At 36.2% G+C, this 23,498-nt stretch overlaps 1 protein-coding gene across 1 annotated transcript in view; it reads right to left on the reverse strand.

Moving 5' to 3' along the window:
• Cadps2 (Ca++-dependent secretion activator 2) overlaps positions 1 to 23,498 on the reverse strand; it is a gene marked incomplete at its 5' end in the record, with an annotated part of 523,834 nt that overhangs the window by 119,272 nt on the left and 381,064 nt on the right. The window contains 3 exon segments of the mRNA XM_013503273.1: positions 1,881 to 2,004; positions 5,289 to 5,352; positions 13,310 to 13,411. Of these exon segments, the coding sequence (XP_013358727.1) occupies positions 1,881 to 2,004; positions 5,289 to 5,352; positions 13,310 to 13,411 (290 nt within the window).

Raw genomic sequence — 23,498 nt, forward strand, 5'->3', positions numbered from 1 at the left:
ACATAATGCAGAAGGCCAATCATGCAAAGAAAAGTAGCCTACTTTCTTATTTTAACTTAAATTTTACTTAGTTCTTGATCTGATCCTGAACATAAAACAAAAATACTTTTTATAAGGATGAAAAAGGAGGGGGAAGGAGACAATGAAAAAAATAATAATTTTTCCAGCTAGTGAGCAGGCATGTGGCTTTTCTGAAAGGAGACAAAGTGATTTCCATAGTTGAATGAATTGTTAAGATCTATTTTCTAGAATGTTCTCACACCAGACCTAAGATAAGTAAGGGGCTATTTCAGGAAGGGAAAAGGTAGGCATGATCCCTATTCACTCGACATTTGGTCCTGGTATAGTCTTTTTCCTAACACAGACTTGTTTTTATATGTACAACCTGAATTTTTTCTTTATCCAAGTTTAAATGGTCACTGTGACTATAAAATACAGAGATACACAGAAAAATGTACTGCATCATCTTTTCAGTGTTCTTGTATAAGATAATGGCAAAAAATATGAGGCGATAGTTAAGAACAAAAGGTACTTACAGTTTTTTGAATATAGCTCATAACATTTATATAAAATAATACTGTGCCTGGAAGTTTGAAGGTGTCCACAGACTTTTTTCTCTGACAAATTGGAAAGACTTTAATGTCTATTTTTATATCTTTTTTTTTCCAATTTGTGTTCAGAGCAGTCAATACACACAAACATGAAAATTATTTGAATGAGTATTCAAAACTGAAAACCAATGTTTATCTTCCACTTTCCTCAAATGATCTAATGTTCATTGCTTTTGCTTTAACACGACGTGATATTATAATTAATGATGTTAAACTGGTAACTATGGAGGTTTCATGTTGTTACTCTCGTGATATAATATTGGTTGCTATAGTAATGAGATGGCTTTTTTGTTAATCACTCGGGAGGTTGGTTATCACATGCTTGTTAGAGTACTTGGCCAGATTTGGAAAGAAAAAAGGAATGATAGCACAACCAATTATAGTCAGTCCTGTGAATTGGCTGAATTTTGATAAAACTATCCTAAGATCAGATAGTCATAAATTTATATTTCATTAAGTACCATTTTATATTAAAAGTTACTAAATATTTTCTAAAGAATGACATTTTTATATTCAGGTATAAGGATTTAACATTAACTATAAACTCTTTCTGCTCTCCAATAATACTGTATGTGTCACACACACAGGTTTTACAGTAATTTCAGCAAAGAATTTGAGACTTTTTCTATTTTAAATCAATCAAAATACTGATAACAATAGCTGATTTTGTCACAAATTATAATCTACTTATGCTGAAACAGTTTGAGTATCAGTCCCCTTAATGAATAAAAGCTGAAGAGGAAAAAACTGTACAGTCCTCTCAAGACATCCAATCTTTCAAACGCATCAATATACTGCAAGCAACTAAAAGCTGCAGGAAGTTCTACCCAAACTTTAGCCCTTGTAATCATCAAGATATTTTCCTTCTCTGAGTTACACTGCAGAACAGAAAATGAAATTACATAATACTATACTGATACTGATCAGAAAAGAATCCACAACCCTAGTTTAAATGTTAGACATACTTACAGTAATGTCAAAAAATACAACCCATGAAAACACCTTTTGGTTTCTTGAAAACTCAAAATAAGAACAAAGAACAACTTAAGCACGAATCCTGAGTCTTTCATTCAAGCAGAGTCCCAGGAGGCATATTAAAGCAATGAATAGGAAAAAGCTCTTCAGTTCACCAGCTGAGATTTTAATGAGACATTTCCCTTTGCCATGGCACAGGATTGTTCAGGAAAGGGAAGGACTTCTCATAGAAAATTCAGTTAATAGGCATTGTTGGCTCTCCCTGCCACTGCGGCAATTGCTCACTGCACTAACCTTCTATTTTGGCATATTCTGTGAGTCTAGTGTAATTGATCAAGGCAGCTTTTTCGAGGCATTTTCTGACCACTTTCTTCACCTCTTCTGCTGGTATGGGAGTGGCAATATCTTTCATTAAAACCTACCAAGAGAGGAAAGAAGGGAAGGGACAGAGGGACAGAAGAAGAGGAGGGGAGAGGGGAAGAAGAGAATGAGGGGAGTAGGGGGAGAAGCGGGGGAGAGAGAGGAGAGATTACATAAAACAAATACTAAAAAACAAATTATACATGTGGTCCTGGCCCTGACTATTCCTAGAAAAGAGAAAGGGGTCCTTAGTAACTTGAGGGGAAGTAATGAGCCGGCACTTCACAACTGGGAATCTAATCCTCCAGTCTTGGCTCCTCCTGTCTAAGCCTCATTTATGCACATGAAAACCTCCCATTGGCAAGGCCACCATTCAGCGCAGACTGTTACTTTTCCTCATGGGACCCAGACACCATTAGAGCAGCTGTTTCAGATCAGGATTACCATTCTTGGGACAAATGATAAACAAAGTTTGTTTTGCACATCCCTAACTTAAGAGGCCTAGATCTTTTGAACAGTATATATTTGAAAACACTAAGAAAAATTTCATTAAGAATGTGTAACAAAAATCAAGAGCTCTAATATCACTAATTAAACCATAATGACTGTGACCTGCTGAACACACCCCAGCAACCCATAAAAGAAGTGGGGGGAACTTCCTTGTCTTATGGAAATGATTGTTTATGATTATCAAATGCTGAAATGCGTGGAAAATTTCTGCAGCTTTGAAAAAACACCTGATTATGCTCTCTGGAGTTCCTAAAATCTGTTTTTAGACATCTCCTTACAAAGTTTTATTATTGGAAAGGGACAAATAAAATTATATCCAAAATTCAAAATGTCATGTAATTTTAAACACTTTTATAATGGTGCTTTGAAAATTTTCTTTAAAATTTTCTGAGTGGTAAAACTTCTCACAATAACTTTTGCTTATACTGTTAGTCAAACTCTGTTTTTCCAAATGCAGTTTTTCTCGCATTATTTATATTCAAATGATCACATGTATGGCAAAATGTTAATACACAAAAGATAGTATTTTAGGAAGTGCTGTAACTATTCTATAGTTTTAGAAATATTGAAATTACATGAAAACATTAATCTTTTATTATTTTATTCCCTTTTTAGTCAGCCACATCCCTAATGATTTTATAATTTTTCTAAGCATCAGTGATTTTTGACATTTTAAAATTTTGTTAAGCAAGATTTCTTTTTTCTTGAAATTAGAAAATTCAGACATTTAAAAACTTTCTTCCCCTGTCAGATTCAATTATTCTTCATATTATTCGATATATATTAGGCACTTTAATGAGAGCTGCACATTAGATTCTTTAGACAGAGAAATTTTTTTTTGAATAGCAAAATAGGTATAAGCATTAAACATATACTAGTATAGGTAACTACTGCTAAAATTAATACTAGGATTAATTCTGTTCCATATGCAGAATGACAAATTTTACTGTAAGACTTCCCATGGTGATAAACTTTAAATATCAGAAATGGCTATTGGAAATTAGGATATGTATGCCTGCCACAAAGGACAGTAACGGCAAACCTATGGCAGGGGTGTTACTGCGTTTTTCTTTTAAGACAAAAGATGTTAATGTACAGGGTTTTTTTTTTTGTTGTTGTTCTAAGCTAAAACATCAGCATTCAGGTTTAATTGCAGTGTTGGGACTTTGCAATGAATGAGTTTTGGGTTGCAGTTCAGTACTAAGTCTCTGAAAGGTTTGCCATCACTGGGCTTGGCTTTACAACAGCAGTATTTCAGATTACCTGAGAGATGCACACTTAATTCAGAACAGTGAGGGGAGACAGAAACCCCTTCCCAGCAAAGTGCATACAAATGGCCGGCAAATGCAAAAAAATGTGGATTCCAACCTCTGCTTCCTAGCTCCTCTTGTGTTCTTCCAAAGAGTCAGAGATATTAACGAGTCACACACAGATTTTATTTTTCTAAGTTGTCAGTAAATATAAAAAATGAAGAAATGTCCCTTAACATTTCACTCACAATTCAGCAAGAGAAGTGATTAGTGACTATAACGGGAATAGAGGTCACTGTTCACCCTGCCACCTGTCAGTGCAGGGCACCGGGGCATCTCTGCTATTGCTAACTCTTCCCTGCTGAGAGGGGGAGGGCAGGTCTGCCATGGAAACCAGAACACAGAGAAGCTGCCCTTGCTACCCATGTGGGGAGCAGTTCCAAAAAGTAAAGCAACGTCTGCAGATGTTATGTTAGTCACGATACCTTAACAAATAACAGGAAAAGAATATTTTAAAAAGCCTGGGTTTCATGCAGCTTTTAATAATACAAAAATTCTAACACAAAATAATTTTTACAGGAATATTTCTGTCATACAATGCACAGTAAGATAGGGATATATACACGAAATCTATAATCTGAAGATTTCATTTGAGTCATCAGCTCTAACCCTCACCTCCAAGTTCTTCAGTCACTGCAATGAAGCTGCAATGTCTCAACAGTGTCTTTCTTTTCTGTTTTTAATAGAAATACTAATAAACATTGTCATTTTTCAAGTTAATTTGGCAGAAAGTAGGCAAAGAACAAGTTAATAAAACAGGAAGAGGACAAGTGAATCATAAGTTATACAGACGACATCTGGGTATTTTTTAAATTTTGAAATTGACAGAAATAAATCATATTACATAACCAGGAGCATCCAACCAGGATATGAATAGATATATATAAAGAGAGATGAAAAAGATATTTCCCTCTCATGCCTTGACTGCCACAAAAAGGAGTACATACTTTGATTTTAAAATTTTTTTTTAGAATGGATGTTACCTTGCTGTTTACTTTGTGGCTGAAATACATATCTATAACTTGTGAATTCATTTAAGGTAACATAGAAACTGGAGTGATAGAGATGAACTATGAGATGAATTCTGAATGAATGGAATGGTATGTTCCTGCATATTAAATGCTAAACTCCTATTGGCATGAGGACTATGACAGGCAGAGGTACAAGTAGAGGAGATAAAAGAAAAAGATGACCGGAAAGTCTGAAAAGCGAAGATAATTAACTGAAAAAAAAAACAAAGAATTTGATGAGAGGAAAAAAAGAGGTGGAAAGTGGGTAGTATTAAAAAAAAGCCATAGTCTCAAGCTAAGATAGCAACAGAGGGGCTTCAGGGAGGCAGAGCTCATGGAGGGAGAATATGAATACAGTAAGAAAATCTGGAAATGCAATGGACTCAGTAGAGTTCAGACTCAGGAGGAAAGAGGCTGTCTACATAGTTCAGTAACTAAGATGTCAAGCAGTTGAGAACACAAAGAATATCTATAAAGTAATGTTCTTAAAAAAAATAAAGTAATGTACATACCCTTTCAAGTAATGAAAGTGTAGCTTTTAAAGCACCTTCAGGTCGTCCAAAGGGAAAACAGTATCTTTAAAAACAAAACACAAAGGTCAAACATGTAAAACCAAGAGCTAGATGATTCCCACTTATGTTACTTGGCATTGGTGAAGCACCATAAAAAGAAGTTAAAATAGCGTTAACATTGGGGGAAATTGTATCTGCCAAAGTTCACCCTGCCCTATGATTTCAAAGCTTTAAGCAATAAAGGTACCAACTGCGATGAAGAAAAGCTTCTAATGTTTTGATGATGCATGTACTGCAAGAATACAGTCAAGAAAGAATCTTAAGGGTCATGTGTAATGAGATAATAACTATTACCTAATCATTTCTTATTTAAGGTTTGTAGCTACTTAAATTGCATGAGTAAATGAAATGTTATCCCCTATTGCCTATATTTCCACGGGATTGGGATGCAACATATGATATACATATAGATTTGTGGACTCAGAAAGTGCCAGGTCTCCCCTTTGCTGCATTTGCCTGGCTTAATATAGTGTCCAAGACTCCTCTTAACTGTGCCATACACACGGATCCTCTACAGTTCCCTGCCAGTAGTTACTTGTCCCAATTATTTTGGTCAGATATATTTTAACTACACAGCTACCAGAGGACAGGTAATGGGGATGTTCTGAAATCAAGGACAGAGGAGGCTGGTGAGTAACTGTGCTCCTGCTAAAGTTAGTTGCCCCATGATGCCATGATGGTAATGGGCTTGTTGCTCTTTACAGTCCTTCCCTATGACGTTTCCACATGGAAGGCACTGGGCAGAGAAGTCTTTGCTGGAGTCCTTGCTGTGTTGAACCTGGTGCAGCGATGCACCCTCTTCCAGGCCTGCAGCTCCCTCGCCAGGATCAAGTCTACAGGCAGCTGTGCTGTCCTTAGGCTGCCACCTTGCTCTGACTTGGAAATCTGCAAAGTCATGATGGGGACCGAAGTTTATTCAATTCCATGTCTTTTTCCATTATTCAGGAATTAGTGGACACATCTTCTCAGATATGCGGCCATTTTAATAGATTTCCCGTAGAAAAGTACATAATACATTTTAAAGTTTACTTTATTTTATGAGACCAAATTTCAAAGAAAGAAAGATTGTTTTTGTTTTCTCCTTTCCTTTTAAAACAAAGCAGTAATTGAATTTATCTCAGAATTGGGTTTCAGTTTCATTAAAGTTTCACTAATCACAGATAAATGCAAAAGAGCACTACATAAATTTAGCTAATCGAGTTTTTTAGACTACTATATTTATCATTTTAACTACCATTAAAGAATTTCCTTACTTAACATTGCCTCTATAAAACCTATTATTTGTCTCCCTACAAAGGCCATGACTAATTTATTTTAATAGAGTTGTCTTTGTATAGTGGTACATTTTAGAGCATTAGCAAATTAACAAAATAGCTTTAATCATCTGTATACTATAACACTTAATCCACCTTTAAATAAAACACAAATTGGGTTCTTGTAGTTCCCTCCCCCTGCTTAATCTTTTCAGTGTATTTGCATAATCCATCCATTGTCTTTCCTATTGTTTATTTCCATTAACCTGTGGGTGACACATTTTATGAATGGAATGTTACTGATCCCCAGATTACATTTAGCATTTCAGGGCTCTGAAGTCCCACTGGGTATGTTCTGAATTAGCATTAGCTGCCCATGATGTGTAAATAATTCAACACATTTACAGAGTACAAGTAATCCTGAATCAATAAATTACAGAAAAATAACTACACAGAAGCTTAATTAATCTTTACAAAGCAAGTTATAAAAGAAGGGAATCACTTTATTCTGCTTTTCAGGATAAATATTTTGGGTTTTTACCACTCTACCAGCTCTGTAACAGCAAGGCAAAGAGGAAAACACTCAATTATCAAATAAAATTCAACCACATTTAATAATTAATCTGAATAAATTAAAGTCAAGCTCATTCTCATTTTGGTGAATTAATTTCAGATAAACAAGCCCTGCAGACCTGTTCTATGATTAGGCCCTTTCTTTTCCTTACATGTTTTTAAATACAACATATATTTTTTTCAAATTTATACCTGCACATACACTAGAGAGGAAACGTCTAAAAGGCTTTTTAATGAAAACTGGAGGTTTTTTATATTTATTCTATTCCATATGAAGTAACCTGGATTTTCTAGAAAAGTCAACTTTTAGGTGATTGTTTTGGCATTTAAATTTCATACCGCTAAATTGCACACTAGTATTTTCACTTCTTGCTTTTCCAGTTTTAGATATTACCCTGTTTACTTTTCACTATGGGAGAGAAGTCCTTAGTATTTATCTTTATACATTTGCAGTGCTGAGGATTCAAGATCAGGGCCTAGACAACACTGAGCAAGTACTCTACCACTGAGCTACAACCCCCACCCCTGCACATATTTTTAAAGGTAACTTTATTTATAGATAATGAACTACACATTTTTAAAATATACAATTTTATTAACTTTTTTTTCTGGCAGCAGTAGGGGTTGAACCTAGGCAAACATTTTACCAACAAACTATATTACCATCTTCTTTATTTTTTGAGACAGGGTATTGCTAAGTTATTCAAGGTGGCTAGAATTTGTGATCATCTTGCCTCAGCCTCCTGAGTTGCTAGACTACAGGCAGGTATGACTGTACCCAGTTCCTTACGTTTTTACATGTACACATGCCTAGTGAGAACATCACATGCAGGTAGTTTATGACCTCCAGAATATTTCCTGCACCAGGGAATCTCTGATTGACTTTCTGTCACTGATGTTAGTATGTTTAGAATTTCATGTAAGAGGAAATATATGGTACATATTTCTTGAGCTGATGTCTTTCCTGGAATAGTTATTTTGCTATTTACCCTTACTGTTGTATGTTTCAACACTTGGTAACTTTATATTGCCAGGTGTTATTCCACTGCGTGGGATATGTCATTTATTCATTCTTTCTTTACAGTCATTTAGCTTATTTTAATGTTAACTATTACAAATAATCCTGACATGAATATTCATATAACAGTATGTGTAGATATAGACTTTTACTCTTCATAGGTAAATTCCTAGGAGTGAAATATTTGTATCATATGATAGGATTTAGTATTTTTTGGAACCTACTAAATTAGCTCCCAAAGTGTATTGTATTGCTCTATTCCTTTTAATAGTGTTTAAGAGATCATTTCTTTACATTCATGGGAAAACTTACTATGCTTAGTTTGTGAGTGTGTATGTGTGTGTGTATGGTGTCTGAGTGTGTGTGAATTTTAGCTATAGTATGTGGTGTTACCTAATTGTTTTAAATTACACTTTACTATTCAGTAACAATGTTGAATAATGTTTCATATTCCTTTTGCTATCATGTATATTTGGTAAAATATTTGCTAACAATTTTTAATTGGTTGATTCAGTTTTTTTGTTTTTGGTTTCTTGAGACAGGGTCTTGTTATGTAGTTCAAGCTGGCCTTGAGCTCACTAGGTAGCCCAGGCTTGTCTTGAACTCATGGCAATTTTCCTGCCTCAGCCTCCTGAATGCTGGGATTACAGGTGTGCATCACCACACCTGAGTATATTTTTTTATAATTAAGTCTTAACAGTTTTTATATATAGTATAAATAAAAATAACAGTTTTGTGGGTTATGTGTTGTGTAAATATTTCTTCTATACTGTGACTTTTACTTTGATGATATCTTTGGACAATCAAAAGATTTTACTTTGATGAAGTTAAAGATAATAATTTTTCAACTTATGTATTACAACCCTGCTATTTTATTTAAGTATCTTTCCTTAGTCCAAGAAACAGAGATTTTCTCCTACATTCTCTAGGCCCACTATTTGGAGTTAACTTTTTTTTTAAATTACATGTGAGGTTTAAACCGAGAACAGTTTGAATTTTAATGCCCATTAGTCCCAGCACCACTCTGGAAAGTAGAAGGGACACTTTGTAAGCTGCCTTGGCATATTCAATGCAAATCAACAGGATCAAAGTCTGGGAATGAGGTCGGAGAGAAAAAAAAATAAAAGACAGGGAAAAAAGAGACAAGAAAATCAGAACCAAAAGAATTGTACTTTTAGTAAGATGGCACCGTCTGTGGCCCAGTCAGGCACTCAAGGCAATCCATATCAGTGTCCCCTTGGTTAAATTTATGCTCCTCTTCCTTTCCAAATCCCCCAGGAATACTGAAAGCCCACAAACTGGCTTAATTAGAAATTAAAGTACAAGACCGTGATCTTAAAGGAATAGATAAAGGAATAGTTCAAGAGAATTCAGAGCATGCTTAAATGATCCACTTTAAAAACACACTTGGCTAGTACTTGTGAAATCAGGGCCTGGGGTACAGCTCAGCAGCTTAAGTGCTTGCCTGGCAAGCCTGAGGTCATCAGTTCAATTTCCAATCCCCCCGCCGCCCCCCAAAAAGGGCTGGTATCCTATAGGATGGATCACCTTTTCCTGGGGTTCCACCCCCTCAAGGGAAGCGTAACTGTTCCACGTTCCTGGAAATAAGGCGTCTCTCTCTTCTCACTTCTCTCTCTCCTCTCTCCTCTCTTGGGCCTGTACTCCATTCCTTCACATGTGTGCCTTTTCCGTGTCTCTTACTGCCTAGTCCTGAAAATTCATTTGCTATGATGGGACTCAGCAAACATGCAGACCCCTCCTAAAGGTAAGATGCATTAGGTTCTGTATCTCAATTTCAAAAACTCCCACAGACCCTGTCCAGCGACAAATAGATCATTACATGTGTATGGGTCTACTTTTTAACTCCCTGTAGCATTCTATCAATTACTGTAGTTTATACATCTTGGAATCGGGTAGTGTCAACATTTCAGTGCTATTTTTAAAAAGTTCTTCTAAATAACTGCATTTGCATGTAAATTTAGAATCAGTTTTACTTCTTCAAAATCCTACTAGGACTTTGATTGCAATAGCATTGGATTGATGGGTTAATTCAGGGAGAACTGACATCTTAGGTGTATGGAGTGTTATGACTCATATATATGAACAAGTAACTCCTTTTATTTACATTTGCTTTATTTTTTCTCAGCAATATTTTGTACTTTGTATAGGTTTTACACATCTTTCATGAGACTGATCCTCAGATATTTTATAAACTTGTTACTATTGTAAATACTATTTTAAATTTCATATTGATTGCTGATGATATAGACATGAATTGATATATGTATTTATCTAGTATCATGAAACTTTTCTAAACTCAGATAGTAGAATATTCCTTTTTTATATTCCACATGTTTCTTCATGGATGATCATGTCACTATGTGAAGAAAAATATTTTTGTTTCTTTTCTAATCTAGACACACACTTCTTTTGTGATTCCATCCTTTTCTGACTCAAAGTATTGGCTAGTGTTACTTTAAATAGAAGTAATGAGAGTAAACATTCTTGCTTTATTTTTTTATTTTAGGTGGAAAACAGTCTTTTATTATTTATTACTATAAGTGTCTTAATTCCATCATGGCCAGAATAGATTAAAATGTTTCTGGCAATTTCTGGTAAATAAAAACATTACAGTATCCCCTCATATACTTTGTTTACTAGACCTGGCACTGTGAAACTTCTGGCTCTTTCTCCAAAATAAAATTGAATATAAAAGGTACATATTTTGAAACTGTCAGGCTATCAAGGGAGCCATGACAGCAGAACTGAAGACACCAAGAGAGAGGACTTCCAGGACTGCTTCAGAAAGTGGCGGTGGCAATGGGAAAAGTGTGTTTGAAGCAGGGGGTAGTGTTCTGAGGGGATTAAGGACAATGTATATTTTTTTTTTTTTTTTTTTTTTTTTTTTTTTTAAGGAAGGGTCTTGTTATGCAGTTCAGGCTGATCTTGAGCTCACTTTGTAGTCCAGGCTGGTCTCGAACTCACATCAATCCTCCTACCTCAGCCTCCCGAGTGCTGGGATTACAGGCCTGTGCCACCACACCTGGCTGACAATGTCTTTTACTGTAATAAATTTTAAAAAGTTAAACATTTATTGTTTTTTATCACACCTTGTATGCTAGAGATAATGAATTCTGCTTGGTTGATGGCTTAACATTTTTGAGTATTCCTTTAAATGTATTTGACTTCTATTCAAGAATGCAGATAAATTACTTGGGAACAGTTTGACCTATTTGAATCTTGATTTTAATTCTCACCAGGAGGCACCAGGGCAGTATTTATTTTAGAGTTAATCTTTCCATATTGCTGGGCACAATCCCGCGAGTACTCTATCCAGCGATGACGCCTGTGAGTTAGAAGGTTTGCCACCCCAAGCAGTGGAAACTGGAACACTCCTGGGCCTGTGTTAGGGCTGGGGGTTTCTCCTGTTATTCTTTTGTGGGATTCTTTGCCAGACTTCAGTTTATTCACATACAGTTAAGGATTAATATTTAGCTGGAGCCTCCAAGGAACCTTTGCAAACATCTGAATGTGTCTTCTCTCTTGCTCTTCTTTAGGAATCAGACCTGAAGACTCTGGCTGCTCTGGCCTCAAGTCAGGGAGTTCTGAGTTATCCTGGTTTCCTTCTCCCGGGCCATGGCATGGAATGTGAACAGGGCAATGCAGGGCTCGCTTCATCTGTTTCCATCTCTTAGCGATCACTGTTATTTACTGTCTTATATTTGATGTCGTGAAATGTATTTTTGCTCTATTTTTCAATTGTTGTGGTAAATACACTTTCCTTTTTCTTCGCCTTGAACATTAGAAATCTTTGTATTATTACTGGCTGGTTTTTCCACTGTAAACATAATTTCCCACTGTAAACGTGTCTCACTACATAGGTGCAGCTGGCCTGGAGCTCGCTGCACAGCCCAGGTTGGACCCACACTCACAGCCGTCCTCCTCGTACAGCCCCCGAGTGCGGGTCCTAGGCGCGCCACTGGCCTGGCAACCTGCTCAATCTTTCAGTCACTGCAGCTTATTTTTGTCGACATCTTCCTTTTACACATCTAATCTAATTCCAAACCCTAACACAGCTGATTCAATGTAACTAGTACAACTCCAAACTGTTCTAGGGGGTAAATCTCTTCTCAACGTGTTTTCTGTCCACTTCGTCTGTTTGAGTCTTCTGACCACCTCCTGTAAGAGCTAGCTGTTCACAAAGGCAGACAGTAAGTTGGTCTGTCTGAAAGCCTGCGCTGCCTGACACCAGCAAGCAAGTGGGCATGTAAATGTATTTACTATTTAGCTTGTGGAAGGATTACTGTTACTTGTGACTGAAATCTTTGATACCATATTCATGGAGATGAAGAGGAGTCCACATGAAATGACTACAAATTACACAAGTGCCACAGTGGACATCCTCTAAGACACAATACATCGACATGGTGACGTTTTATAGGTCGAATGACAGAAAAAGAAAATGTACTGGCATATTTGTGTTTCTAACTATGAAGTTCTTTTGAATTAACTAAAAGCAGGGGAAAACAATATCAAGACATTTATCTTTCACTCTGCAAATGTTTCTTATTACTGAGAGATAATTTTTTGAGCAAGGAACTGTGCTAGGTGCGCCTTGTAGTCTCACAGAATATGAGTGAAAAGATCACTAATGACTTGAGCAGTGGATGTCATACTGTAAGTGACAACTGAAGAGCACAGACACTCACCACTAAAGGACTTCAGAACATTATCTGCGGGAATAACCATGAAGGGCTGCACTGCAAAGTGGGACGTGAAACTCTCCTTTCATCGTGACACAGAGAGGAGGAGGACAGTCACCAGAGCCAGAGGTAAAAGGATATGTAAGGGTGGGTAAATACAAGCACACAAAAGGCAAGCAAGAGGTGCAGTGGAATGGACATTGGGAGGCAATGGCTAACTTGACAGAGCAGTGGATATGAAGGACAGGCTGCAAGCAGACCGCAGACTGAAGAACGTGCGCCGCACTCTGAAGGAGATGGAGTATTAATAATGTTTGCATAGGGGCAAGAAGACGTAATAGAGAAATTTGTAAGGAAATGGAAGATTGAGTAAGATACAAAAAAAAAATCTGTAATGCTGAATAAAAAATACACCTGAAATGGCTTATCTGATTTTCTAAGAGGGAAGACAATCTCTCTTTTATCTCCTCAAACCTCTCTTTTTCTTCCATTGAAACAGTTCCGATTCCATCAGGCCTGGGGGGGGAAAACAGAATCAGTAATTTATATTGATAGAGAAGATACTTTTGTATGTGTTATACAGGCAACCCATGCTCCCATCTAAATAATTAAGAAAAAGGCTGATAGGTCCATAGAATTCATATTAGTTGTATATATAGTACAAATTTATTGGAAGTATTTGCAGCCATTTGCTTCATATTTTGACCTAGAATGAATGGAGTGGAATCATTCTTTTTTAGACAAACTTCAAGGTAAAGGATGACAATAAATATGTTCCAGATCTGCAGAAAACAATAACTAGCCCTTGAGAATGACAGAGAAAATTGTTTTATAGTGGTATCAAACATTTGACCAATTAAAGGAATATTCTCTGAATTGAAATGTATTAAAAATAGATCAAATGTAAGCTAAAATGTCTTAACTGCTTCTCTCCCAAATAAAAATTAACATGAGATTAGAGATTTAATTATAGTTGTAAGAAATATGGAAGTTTTAGATACATGTAGAAGTTTACTCCTCTACTGTTTGTTTCTTAAATATATGAGTACATAAGTATTAGAATAAAAGCATATATAGAGAAGAAAGACTAGCTTTGTTTTTTGGTCAAAGATTTTATGTGTAAATATTCTTTAGGAATCAACTCAAAGTTTCATTATGATTAAAAAGTAGATATGAAAACTGAAAAGAAAATCTCACTAAGACAAGAATTGAAAATATAAAATATGACTAGAAATAGGGACTTAGAATTCTGTATCAATTGAAAGTGCTGGTTGTATAGCAATTGTTTACAAAATTGACTATTTATATGTGTTACACAGAGAAAGAACACATTAATCTTTTATTCATTTCAAACATTTTTTACGTATTTCAACAACAAAAAGAAATTTCTGCACCTGACGATTAACAGGCATCTCTCCCCCTATTAGCTTATTTTTAAAATCTACATTTAATTCCCAAAGGCATGCATTTATCATTCCAATGTACTAGTTTTAATTTTCATGTGTGAAACAGGTAGAAACAAAGACTATTAAAACAAAGAAAAAGGAATGCTTATATAACCCCACTAACAAGATTTTTATGTTCACACTGTTGTTTTGTACATGTGTACAGAAATATATACATATATATTTGACGTTGTTAACTAGTCAATTAGGATAAAGCAATTAATTTTAAAAGTTATACTTGAATAGTACTGACAAATGACCTTTTAGTCATATCAAACCATCAGTTAAGTATGAAGTTTTTTCCCCAGTACACAGTAACATAATTTACTTCAGCAACAACATGCTTTTGAGATTTGTGCTCTGAAAACATTCATCACAATTACATTTTGCTTCTAAATAGGGAAATATCAATTACTTAATTTCATATTCAGAAGGACACATAAATGACATTCCATCAGAATACATTTTGAATGGTAACTAGGGAAAAATTAAGGACAAAATACTCATCACTTTCCAATATCTTCAAATGTTTTTAAGAAGGAGAAAAAGGACAGTATATATACTATGAGTGAACCATAAAGCCAATTTTAATGTTCTATATTAATTTAGTAATGGCTTTTTCACATATTTCTTCACAACCAGCGCCCACTGAGGAAACAGTAGCAAAAAGTTCAGACTGTGACTTATGAATAAACAATGACAAGGACCACAAAGCTCACCTGAGAATTCTGTGTAAATCATTAATCTGAGAATTTGGGTATTTAGACAAAAATTATACTTAATTTATGCTACTATCCAACCTCAATACAAACTCATGCCACGAAGTTACACGGGCTATTTCACTAAACATACCTACGCAAAGAACAAAAAAAGTATCCTTATTATTCAGATAACTGACATGATCTATTAGTTCAGTTCTCTGGCAGATCCTACTTGGTTCAACTGTCAAATGAGATCACGATCTGCAGAGACAGAGTAATTAGTCCTACCACGGGGCACACTGCCTCCCGGACAGAAGGGAGCCAGGGGTTCAGGTGACAAAACCAAAGATAAGTAGAGGATGTTCATTTGTGTCCAACTTCTCTAAGACAAAGAATGTTATAGTGAATGATTATGATTTTAATGAGTTTAATATGAACCTACGTAAAAATGTGACAGGTGAAATACAACACTTAACAATTTGGACTTGCCTTTATTCACATACCCTTACTTTAGTGATCTGTACATAGCAGAAGAAATACTGAATATTAGGTATATGAAATGGCCTTTTAATCTAAACAACTGGGAATGAATGATAACTTCGCCACAATCAACTCAATAGGCAATAGTTCCTCCCATAATTCTTACCATAAAATGCAAATATTTCCTGTGTTGCCAACATTTTTCTTGTCACTTTAATTATTAAAGCAAACATATCAGTTACCAATTACAGATTTCTAAATATGCATCCTTGCTAGCTGTTTTTAATGCAGAATAACATGAAGTTCTAATAGCAATCATACATCCAGTTTACAAGACAGGAGAACGTATTACATATGGCAGAAAATCTTGACAGTTTGGTTGCCATTTTAGTTTAGCAAAGAAATTTACTTTCTATCTCAAGATAATTTTTCTCTTGAGATAATAAAAATAATAATGTCTTGTGGGTTGAATAAACACACCAGGGGTTAATGTATGGAACAGTCTGGTCAAACTGATTATATTTCTTTCTTCTATCTCTTCCTCCAACTCGTCAGGTAAGTTGGCCTTGGAAATCTGAAAGACTGCAAAAGATTATTTTGCAAGCAATGAGTGGGCAAATGCCGAAGTTCATGGTGCTTCTGAGTTTCTCACAGGCTCCTTTTCACCTGCCCTCTCCTCTGAGGAATGTAAGACATCTTAGCTTCCTCCAGAGAGTGAGGAGGGGAGACATACCTCGGGGGTGGCATTTCTGAACTGTCAATTCTGCCTGCGGCACAGTAGGTAAAAGTCACTTTGCACTTCATGTATTTCCCACCAATATCCATTTGTGAACAGAATGGAAAGGAGAGGAAGTCACAGCATGAGAGTAAGAAATGATGGAAGATGATGAGGGTGAAAACAGTGCTGCCTCCTTCCTTGTTCCTAACCTCTGATCTCTCCATTGTTTCAATAAAAATCACCTACACTCTGGATGGTCATACATTTGATAATCAGGGCCTTGTGACTTCCTCTGAAGTTTAATGTCCAGTATAAGGAACTGATTCTACCCCTAGTTGTTTATTAAGTGGCAGACATAGTTTTACTTTTTTAATGAAAAAACACTTGATCACACGAAATTTGGAAATCATACACCTACCCTCTCTTTTTTTTAACAATTATTTTCTTGTCTGGATTCTGTACTGTACTCTAACTTGACTAGAGATTTTAAAAAAGAGTGGACATTTCTACAGTGAAAGCAATAATCTGCTTCCAGGATCTTAGGCTTTAGTTTCTGTTTTGTACCATGAATGAAAAGGTATTTGATAGCTAGCCTTTCCTGGGAGCAAACATAGTGTCATGGCCTAATCCAAACTAAAACCATTGGTACACAGAATTCAAGGGAAGTGAAATACTGACTAGAATTTAAAATAAAAAGAATTAAGATTGTTGGAGGGTTCTCTGGTATAAATACTAATGTCTTCTCCATACCTAATATTATATTAAAAACATGAGCTCTTCTTTTCTTTTTTTTCCCATCTCATTTCTCTTCTCTCCTTCCTCTATCTCTTGTTCCTATAAAAATAACTGTATTTGATAAATTAAAAAATATTGAGCAGGTGTGGTGGCACACACTTGTAATCTCAGCACTTGGGAAGCTGAAGCAGGAGGATTGTCGTGAGTTTGAGGCCTGCCTGGGCGACACAGTGAGTTCAAAGCCAGCCTGAACTACATAGCGAGAACCTATTCCCCCCCAAATTTAATTATAAGGTCTCCATAAGAAATGTCAAAAGATATCAAGTATACAGTCTGTAAAAAGCTGGTCCAAATGTCACTCATTTTATTACTCAATGAATACTGATGGAGCATCTGGCAAGGTCACACGATACAAATGTTTCTTACCCTGACAGAGGTTTTGTTACAGAAGAGAAAAACAAACAAAATAACACAAGTAAAACCAAAACCACAGAAAAACCCAACAGCAACAAAAACCAAGACAGGAAGCATACAATTAAATTTAAGAAGGGCACAGCATCAGGGTTCAGTTTTGGGAATGATATGTCAGCAGAGCTATGACAAATGAGAAGCAGTTAATTAGGTGCAGAAGGCTCTAGGACCCCTCATTGGAATGTCCCAATAGCATATTTTCAAAATGCAGACTCTACCACGTGGCTTCTGTTTCCAGGGTAGGTGACTGAATTTATTCCAAAATCCCTCTTCGCTACAAGCACCTAAGGGCTACATAAACTACAACAAACATGATAAACACAGTTTTGCAGTTGTGAAGAAGCAAAATAATTCTCCTAAGCACAGGAACAAGAAAAACCAACAACAAGCCAAAACTAGAGTAAGGGTGAATATGAACACCAGGGCTGCCATGGGTACCAGTGTTAACCCCAAAAGGCCTTAAGAGCCGTGTTTCACAGAACAGACTGCTATACCACACACCTAATCTTCAAGGGCTCTTGAGTCTGAGAGGTCTGCATAAAAGTGAGACATATGAATTGGTTTAGCGAAAGAATGGTCTCAAAAGAATTGATATTGTTACTAAGAGGAACCGACAGGAAAATCTATTGGTCCCACCTCTATAGACTATGAAAAAAATTTCCTGAAAAAATGTACCATACACCTCAGTTCATAAAGATAAGAGGGACTGTGTACTCAATGAAACTCCAATATAAGAATATGAAGTTACTCCAGTAACATACCCTAACACGGAGGAAAATCAAGAGCAAATTTTCTTTGAAAGAGGATATTCTCCATGGAGAATTCAGATAGATTATGTGTTTATTACAAAATAAAAACTCTAGTTGCCTAACAAAAATGTGATAATGACAAAAACAAATGATAATTTTTATTCACTTGGGAGATTTAACAATTTCAAGCCTGCAATGTATCTAATTAAACTGCTTTAAAATATCCAAGGCAAAAACAGAGAAACAGAAGAAAGAAACCACCACAGCGGGGCATGTCTTCACTCACCTTGGTCACAATCTACAGATCACACAAGAAAAATTAGTAAGGGTCTATTAGATTTAAAGATCAAGGTAAAAAAAACTACACATCAGAAACATTTCTGATGTTTGACACAACTTGGTCATAAGGAAAATCTCAACCAATTAGGAAGACCTGGCATCATATAGGTCACATACTCTAAACATAAAAAAGGTCAAAAATTGAAGAAAATAACCACAAAAAGCTTCACATTCTTAAAAACTTATGTATATATAAATAACTCTATGGCAAAAAAGAAATTATAATAGTTAAAATTTCTCAGAAGAAAAAGTATTTTTTGAGGTACTAAGGATTGAGCCCAGTGTCTTTTGCACTGAGCTACATACTAGCCTATTTCTTTCTTTCTTTCTTTCTTTCTTTCTTTCTTTCTTTCTTTCTTTCTTTCTTTCTTTCTTTCTTTCTTTCTATTTTGAGACAGGGCCTCATTAACTTTCTTAGGGAGTACTTGAACTTGCAATCCTTTTTCCTTAGCTTCCTAAAATGCTGGAATTACAGGCATATGCCACCATACCCAGTTCTCCAAAGATGTTTTAATCAAATACTATACGTAAAATTTCCATCTCCAGTAAAGGCAATATTTAAGGAGAAATGTATGGTCTTCAGTGCTTATACTTAGAAGAAATGCTAATTAGAACTGAGTGAAACAACTAAGAAGGGTGGGGAAAAATAACTAAAGAAGGTAGAATAAACAATTAAAGACATAATTTAACAGTGTACTACAAAAAGGGTTTACAGGGGAACTTTCTGGGTGATAGAAATATTCTTCATGACCATAGCACGGGCAGATAGATACCTGTTCATTTATCATAACCCAGAGAACGCTAAGAACTATTCAGCACACAGTGAATCTTATTGAATATGAGCCTAAAAACACAAAGCCAAACAAACCAACACTATACTAACCAGGATTTGAGGGCTCCTAAGACAGAATTCATATTGTGACCAAAATATGATACAAGTTCATTAAAGGAGGTAGGGGACCAAAGCTTCTGCCCCAGTGAACTTCAGAAAATTGTTCTGATGGGAAGTGGGGAGCTAATGACTAAGGGAACAACGCGGGCTGAACTCCAGCTGGCACATTCTGACACTGCTGCCAACATATATAAGGTTGAATACCCACAGTAAATTCATGATGGGTAGTGGATGGGAGAAGTCTGATTTTCTACTGTTGAGAAGTTAAAGATAAGGAAGAAAAAAGGCTAAAATGCATGTTGTAAACCTGGATATGCAGTCTAGCTCTTGATTCTGTTCTTTGGTAAACTGGCATGTCTAAAGATACTGAAAAGTTTGCTGTTGTTTCATCCCCACTGGGGTTTAACTTCAGAAGACTCTTTTATTCAGTGTTTCAGAAAAATCAAAGTAGTTTCACATGAATGATCTGGTGGCCTTCGTAACTATTCCCCACGTTGCTGTGTATGTACTTACTTGCCATGATAACGGGATTCATGACTGGTTTTGGCCATGGCCTCATCAGTCCATTAGGCCTACAAGGTTTCCCAGCAATGTGGAAGAGGAGCGGGAAGATTCCAGGAAATAGGCGCTGCTCAAAACCCATCTGTGATGGTTTGCTGCTAGGGCAGTGACCCTCTCAAAACCTGCCTAAGTACTGCCAGTCTTTTTATACAAGGATCCCCAGAAAGTTAAGTAACAATACAGGTTGAGTATCTCTAATCCAAAAATCTAAAATCCAAAACACTCCACAGTATGAGTTGGGCATGGTGGCACACGCCTGAAATCTTAACACTAGGGAGGTTAAGGCTGGAGGAATGCCAAGAATTCAAAGCCAGCTTGGGCTACTTAGTAATACTGTGTCCAAAAACCAATCGATCGATCAATCAAACAAAATGAACAAAAATACCCCAAAATACTCTGAAATCTGTAACTTTTTGAGGATAGGGATGCCCAACCAGTAAACCATATGCAAATGTTGCAAAATCTGAAAAACTCTGAAACCTACTCTCAATCATTTTATATAAAGGATACTCAACCTACCCTCTGTATATAAAAAGTATTACCATTTGATATTTAAAGAATATTTTATCATTAACAAATATTTACTTCATTATATGACCTATGTAAGAATGAAGGCAGACAGGTAGAATTTATGTCATTACATTGAATGGATAGGAAACTCAGGCAGTGTGAGATTAGAACCAATTGTTTAACTAGCTCATTGGTAGAAGAGCCAGGACAAAAACATAGATGTGTTTTTTTTTTTTTTTTTTTTTTGGTTTTTCTCCGGTACCGGGAACCGAACTCACGACCTTGCGCTTGCCAGCCAGGCGCTTTGCCGCTGAGCTAAATCCCCAGCCCCAAAACATAGATGTTTTAATTCCTGGTTTACTGGTATTTCTAATATACCAAGTCTCCTCTCTCTTCTACTTTATCTCTGCTTTTGTTTTTCTGTTGTTGGTTTTTCTCCGGTACCGGGAACCGAACTCACGACCTTGCGCTTGCTAGGCAGGCGCTTTGCCGCTGAGCTAAATCCCCAGCCCCTGTTTTTCTGTTGTTATAGAACACATAATTATCTGTACTGAGCTTGAAATTGGGTAGGTGTAGATATTATTGCTCAGAAATTTGCATTCAGGCAGATCTGGGGTTGTTCTACAGTTTCTCAAAGAATAGAAATAATCCTTTTGTGCACATTAAAAGACACTCATCAGTACCATTCTCCTGCTTCTGTGCACGCAGCATATAGGGTAATCTGCTGAATCAGCCATGTTGCCTGCTCCATATGTAAGCCTCCACATTAACAATTCATGTGGCATTTATACTTAATCTTATTGTTAAATCATATATCCAAGACCAGAATGAAGGAGTAGAACTGAAAATTTCTGATGATTCTATTTGATACAATATCTATGATATTAAAATGCATCACTGTTTCTAAAATTAGAGGCATAATTTCTGAATAGATAGGAAAGGGCAAACATTATCAGCCATGAAGCAGGAAGTATCATAATATGATGATTTGGGTGAGGCCCACACAGGTTGCTCACCACTGTGGTATGATCTAGAATCCATGGGAAGTAGGGATTATTTTATACATAGGACAGTAATGTTGTACTCTTGTACCTTACACTTTGAAAGCCAGCACATCTGAGGTGGCCTTTGTAAGGCACACAGCACCTTTATGAGGGCCCTAATAAATGCTAGACAAATCAGTGAATACACCGCCTGCCTCACATTATTAAGCTGGGACATAAAAGCTATTCTGTGCTGCTGCTTTAATTTCTGTCCTCAGCCTGACTCACAAAACCAAGACATATAAGCACAAATATTAACCTAGAACTTTGCCCTAGCATGCATTGTTGCGGAAAGCCTCTCTTCTCCTTCCTGTCAGTCCTTGTGGCACTATCACCCAATGAGTGCTTGTGCTATTCATGGGTATGTGTGGCTACCACCCTGCAGGAGTGCATCAGTTTCTGTCCTTGACTCACTTTCTTTCTTTCTTTTTAACGATCTTCCTCAGTCTTGGGACCAGGCAGGCCTCTTCTCTTTAACTCTGTTCTTTTATTTCTGAAACACTCAGAGTGCCATTCAGAGATGTACCACACGCAGCACACATACCTAGAGACCTCAACACTGCAATAGGATGCACTCCCTGAAAAATTTCAAATCCCTACAGCACTGCTGTCCTTCACTTCAGTCAGTAACAAAAGGCAATCTTTTCTCCTTTTGAATTTTTGACAAGAGGTGGTTCAGGTAATGAGCAAAACGACTTGCGAATGTTATATCTTCTTGACAGATGTAAAAATGATCATAAAAAAGAGGATGGCAAACACAGTAGAAAGACTTGACACTGACAGCATTTTTAACAAAAGTCTGTATCAACATCACATGCTGCAGACTTGGACAAGAGAAGCACAACATCAGAAGGGGAAGTTGCTAGGACCTGAATATTCTCTTAGCAAAGAAATCAAGAAGATAATTACATATACAATGAAACATTCCTACTTAGCATGAATCAGTACAGCCCTACTGCCTATTTTTCACATTTTTCCTCTCCTCATAATTTCTGGCCTTGTGGGCTGTGTGACAAAAGGAGCATATTAAGATAGTAACAGTAATCAATACTGATGTACTCTAATTGCCTGGTATTTCTGATTGTCTTCTATTTCTCGTCTTTATATATGGGAACTCTGAATTGTGAAAAGGTTAAGTGATCTACCTAACAGTGTGTAAATTTCAGAGCCAGGATTCCAAGTAGACCTTTCTTTTTTCTCTATTCTTTCATTGTGCATGACATTATTGAATGTTATCTTTTCTGTAACTATTATAGGAAACATCATAATTCTTAGCTTCCTCATAGCTTATGACCTAAACTGAGGTTCAAATTTCCCTAAAGCCAGCACTTCTTCTCTTTTTCTCCTAAAGCTACATGCCATTTAATGTAGAATCAGAAACAGGTTCAAATTTGTACTGTAAACACAGGGTTACCTGGGTATGTGTATATTTTAATTTTTAGAAAATAGAGTTAATGTGTAATATTAAGTATAAAATATGCATGAACATATAAACATACCTTAAATTACAAATTATCATTATTAAAAAACACAACAGTTTTACAGAATAAAGGTAACTATAGCAACCTCTGATTCAAATCAGTCTGCCTCTTAGGTGGTGGCAGCAGCTCATGGGTGCCTCAGTAACTTTCCATTAGAATGTGGCTCAAACACAAATATTTTGGGGAGTCCATTAGCTGAACTTCCCATTTAATGTTCACACTTTAATTTTACCTTTTTGTATCAGTTATTAAAATATTTTGATTAAACAACCTTCTTTGGTTTTGTCTGTTTCACTGAAGTCTTCCTATTCCCTTGTATTTCAGATACTCATTAGTTAGAAGGAATTAAAGCAGTACCAAAAGACAGAGTTTTATTAGTAAGACACTTCCTGACACTGGCTATCAAAGATTAGACATCCTCACTGGTCCTTGAATCATACATAAGTGCAGCATAGAGCATTTAGTCTGAGATATTGGG

This window comes from Chinchilla lanigera, unplaced genomic scaffold, assembly GCF_000276665.1.
Source record: "Chinchilla lanigera isolate Chin_1 unplaced genomic scaffold, ChiLan1.0 scaffold00078, whole genome shotgun sequence".
NCBI classification, from domain to species: domain Eukaryota; kingdom Metazoa; phylum Chordata; class Mammalia; order Rodentia; family Chinchillidae; genus Chinchilla; species Chinchilla lanigera.